Genomic DNA, 4,439 nt, shown 5'->3' with positions numbered 1-4,439 from the left:
CGTGCACACATCCTAGACTTCAACCATAAATTAGACCAACCAAATATGAATTATGCATGATAAAAATTATATTGTTGATTCACATTGAAAAGAAGTTTCCAATGATATACTTTAAGTCACGAAAATATTTTAAAACTAATTTATAATCACAGTTGGATTTTGGTGAGCATGTGTGTTATTCATTGGAATGGAGGAAGTATTAATTAATGCATGCTAGAATGTGATGACCAAACTCATCGCCTTGAGACCTATCACCCCTGTCTTAAATAGGAGGACAAGTGACCACCATCAACAATGATACAAAGAGGAAAAGTGGCAAGCTTATTAGGGGTGCGAGAGTTTGTTTCTTTCATTGCAACCCCCTATAACATATTTGCTTGTATTATAAACGTAAAGAGAGAGGAGATAGAAGAAATATAAATATAATAGCCAACCCTATATTTGTGAGTGACTATAGATGATGGCCAGTAGCCAAAGCATTTACCAAGGCCATTAATGAGATAACATAGCGGCAACATACACGTTGGCCATCACAGTACGACACCAACAACTAAATCCAGCATCTCAATCAAATCAAATAACAAAAATGTTAATCCCGGTCGATAGGCAAGATGCAACCAAACGAGAACGGTTGTGAATAGTGAGATCGCAATCACCCAGATTAACAGGATCACACCACCAAACTTTCCAAACCCATGCATGATGCGGACAAGAAGACCTAGCAGCACGCCGCCGGCGCCAGGTAGTCCTTGGCCCCGTCCTCCACCTGCGCCTGTCCGCCGAACAGGCCGGCCCTGAAGAGCAGGAACCCCACCGCGTGGCCGGCGACTGCCACGAGGAGCACGCCGACGTTGAACGACATGAGCGCGAGCATGAGGACGTAGGCCATCCCGACGCGCAGCGCGTGCACGGCGGCGCGCGCCGCCCCCGCCGCCGCCGGCCGGTCGCGGGAGGAGATGTGGCTCTCGAGCCAGCGGCAGGTGGAGAGGAACTCCACGAGCACGGCGAGCGCAAAGACGACGAGGAGCGCGAGCGCGTACATGCCGCCGCTGGAGCCGGGCCACCCGTGGAAGAGGATCTCCGAGTTCTTGCCCCAGTAGAAGGTCATGTGCATGTAGTGCATCCGCATGCCCCCGTGCGCTGCCGCTGGCGCCGGCGCGGCGCCGCCCATGCCCATGCCGTGCCCTCCCATTCCCTTGTCCATCGCGCGCTGGCCGCCGATGATGATCTGGTGGCGTTCTGTGCGTTCGTTGCATCTGCGTCCGCGCCCGCGTGGGTGTATATGTGCGGGCGGGCCGGCGCGGCGCGGCGCCTGTGCAGTACGCATGTACGACACCGGCAGCGAAAGGAAGTACACAGTCGTCAGCCGCAGCTGTCAGTCAGATCGTAACCACCCACGGCCCACGGGATCTTTGTGAGGGATGGCGGATCCATTTTTCCCTCCTCTGTGGACAGGCTTTCAGATCGTGGGCCGATTAGGTTTAAGCTTGAAGGGGTTGGTGTTTCCTCTTCTAGCCGCCCAGTGTACCGGCCCAGGCCCATCATCCCTTATCGTCCTCGCCGACGATGGCGCAAAGCCTCACCGGCGGCGCCACCCCCTTCTGCTGCTACCCTCACCCGCCCAGCTACGCCGCCGGGCGAGCTACCCCGACCGCTCCCCCTTCCACCCGCCGCCGCGTGGTCGCCTCGGCCTCCCCTACGCCGCCCCCGCCGGCCATCGAGGGCCGCGGGGTGGGATTTTCGGTGACGACGAGGCGGGGGCTGGTGCTGCCGGTGCTCAAGGACTGCTCGCTGTGCGTCCCGCCGGGGCAGCTCTGGATGCTCCTCGGCCCCAACGGCTGCGGCAAGTCCACCCTCCTCAAGGTCTATCTTTTTCTGAACTACTACTCTGGCGCTCGTTTCCATGCGCATTTTTATCGATAGACCGGCGGTAGCTGTGCTCATCAGGCCATTGACCGAAATACCCTATGCAAATGGTCAATTCCAAGACCCATGGTTAAGTTACTTAAGTAGCTGCTATGTTTTTAAAGTGAATTTTCTTCTTTAGTGTGTAGAACCAACTCATGGAGTGAATACGATACCACAAGCAGAGTCTGGTCGTGTTTTATTCAGTTCTCATAGAAGATATTTTTGGAGGATTAGACATAGCATGCATACTTTATCAGAAATCAAAATGCTGAATGGTATTCATTGAATCTTTGGATTGTCCCGGCTTTTCCTTTGAGCACCAAGATAAGGGTCTGTGCGACCTAGGAATGGCTCAGAATTTTCTGAGTTTATGGTTTCTGCGAGGACAATCTTGCTTGAAAAAAATGTCAGCCTCCATTCAGGAACCAATAGGAAGTTAATTTGATAGTTTATAGTAAATATATCATGTAGCGCAAATACCAGAATCTTTACATGTAAATGAGCAATTACGCATTACATATTATGTGTGTTGTATCAAGCACATTCGACTATTGGTGCATTGAACACCAGATCGACATGGTAATTGCGCATTTCCAAGGATATATGTTCAACTTCAACCTGAATAAAAATGATAATAGAGGTAGGAAGGAAGTATTCAAGAGAAGTTGCATAATCTATTCTGGTATTGTTACAATATACTCCCTCTGTCCCAAAATAAGTACTAAAGTTAAGACACTTATTTTGGGACGGAGGGAGTATTTCATAAAGCAGACTGATACAAAATATGGTTCTGAATCAATTTCTCTTTGCTTACTTGGACTGCATAACTTTGATAGATTTTCTTACTAGTAGTACCTCAACGGGATGCTAACTTCTTGTTCTTTTTTAGGTTTTGGCAGGTTTTCAAAATCCCTCTGCTGGTACAGTGCATATTAATAGGCCATTCAGCTATGTCTTCCAAAATCCTGATCACCAGGTTATCACTAGTTCTTTGATGAGTTTTTACCTGCAATTATGCTAGAACGCATTATCAAGTGGCATTGAATCCATAGGATGTTTGTATTGTTGATGCTTGGGAGCTTTGTTAGCAATGCAAGCGTCCCAAATTAAACGAAGTTCTGCTGCATATTGAATTCTGTCATTTGGATGCAGGTTGTGATGCCCACTGTGGAATCCGATGTTGCATTTGGTCCTGGTAAGCTCAATCTTTCATTGGATGAGGTTAGGTCAAGAGTGTCACAATCTCTGGATGCAGTTGGAATGTTGAGCTACTCTCAAGTAGGCAGCTAACATGCACATTTTGGATTATAATCTACTATTGTCTGCACAAGGTTCACAAACATCCTTCATACAAAACAGAGGCCAATCCAAACTCTGAGTGGTGGGCAGAAACAGAGAGTTGCCATTGCTGGTGCTTTAGCTGAAGCATCCAAAGTACTACTGCTGGATGAGCTGACCACATTCTTGGACGAATATGATCAGGTATTAAGATTATTCATGTTTAGTTTCTAATAAGATGTACTCCCTCCGTCCGAAAATACTTGTCATCGAAATGGATAAAAAGGGACGTATCTAGAACTAAAATACGTCTAGATACATCTCCTTTTATCCATTTTGATGACAAGTATTTCCGGACAGAGGGAGTATGTACTAAGGTATTTGATCACGAGGTACCTTTGCTATTGTGCCAAGGAGAGCAATCTTCAGTAAGCCTTCCAATTCGAACTGGAGTTGTAGTTTGGCAATTGTGCTAAAACTCCCAACAGTCTGTAGTTCATTAAAATTGGTGTAGCCTTGGTTCTCATAGACACATGAATATTTTGGACTATATTACATATAATTTTCTGATGCTTCTATTGCATTTTCTGATGGAGGGGGTATATGTAAAATCCTCTGTTGGTTGTTGAAAAAACTGCTATCATAAATTTGTATGTTTTCCTGTTTCTGACATGTAGTTATCATCCTTTTTAATTGACTGGTAGTTAGCAGGCCTACTCTTACCTTGTAGTTATACTTGATTGTTATGGGCATTGTAATCTTGGTGATCTTGGTTTCATGGAAGTGCAGATGGGCGTGGTCAAGGCGGTGAGGAACTCTGTGACTGCTAGTGGGGAGGTTGCGGCACTGTGGGTGACCCATCGGCTGGAAGAACTCAGATACGCAGATGGTGCTATCTACATGGAAGATGGCCGGACGATTATTCAAGGCGACGTCTCCAGTATATCCAGGTTTATAAAGAGGAAGCAAGCACGCTACTTCGGTCATTTTGAGCTCTGATCCTCGGGAGTCCCAAGCTGCGGGCAGAATTATCTGCGCTCGTGTACATCACCACATCAGGGTACTGAAAACAGTTTCTTCTCTACGGCTGTTTGTATGTAGGCAACCGGGAAGTTAGGGGTTCTGTCGCTCTCACCTGTATCGCTGCTGAAACATTGGTTTGGCGAAGTTAGGAGCTGTCGTGTTTCAGTTCATACATTGTTCTTGTTCATTGCTTATAATGTTAGAGTGTGCCTTCATGCAAGAATGTGGTA

General features: G+C 47.2%; 2 protein-coding genes across 2 annotated transcripts; one reads left to right on the top strand and one right to left on the bottom strand.

The window, feature by feature from the left end:
* Positions 1 to 408: 408 nt before the first annotated feature.
* On the bottom strand, positions 409 to 1,370 carry LOC123070927 (copper transporter 3-like). The gene has a single exon (XM_044494337.1). The coding sequence runs from the start codon at positions 1,325 to 1,327 to the stop codon at positions 719 to 721; it is 609 nt and encodes a 202-aa protein (XP_044350272.1). The 5' UTR covers positions 1,328 to 1,370; the 3' UTR covers positions 409 to 718.
* A 133-nt stretch (positions 1,371 to 1,503) lies between these two features.
* On the top strand, positions 1,504 to 4,439 carry LOC123070926 (ABC transporter I family member 10). Its single transcript, XM_044494336.1, has 5 exons — positions 1,504 to 1,863; positions 2,798 to 2,884; positions 3,061 to 3,186; positions 3,268 to 3,390; positions 3,976 to 4,439. The coding sequence occupies exons 1-5, from the start codon at positions 1,567 to 1,569 to the stop codon at positions 4,183 to 4,185; spliced, it is 843 nt and encodes a 280-aa protein (XP_044350271.1). The 5' UTR covers positions 1,504 to 1,566; the 3' UTR covers positions 4,186 to 4,439.

Source organism: Triticum aestivum, chromosome 3B (assembly GCF_018294505.1).
Source record: "Triticum aestivum cultivar Chinese Spring chromosome 3B, IWGSC CS RefSeq v2.1, whole genome shotgun sequence".
NCBI lineage: Eukaryota > Viridiplantae > Streptophyta > Magnoliopsida > Poales > Poaceae > Triticum > Triticum aestivum.
This window is presented reverse-complemented; position numbering and strand designations above follow the sequence as displayed.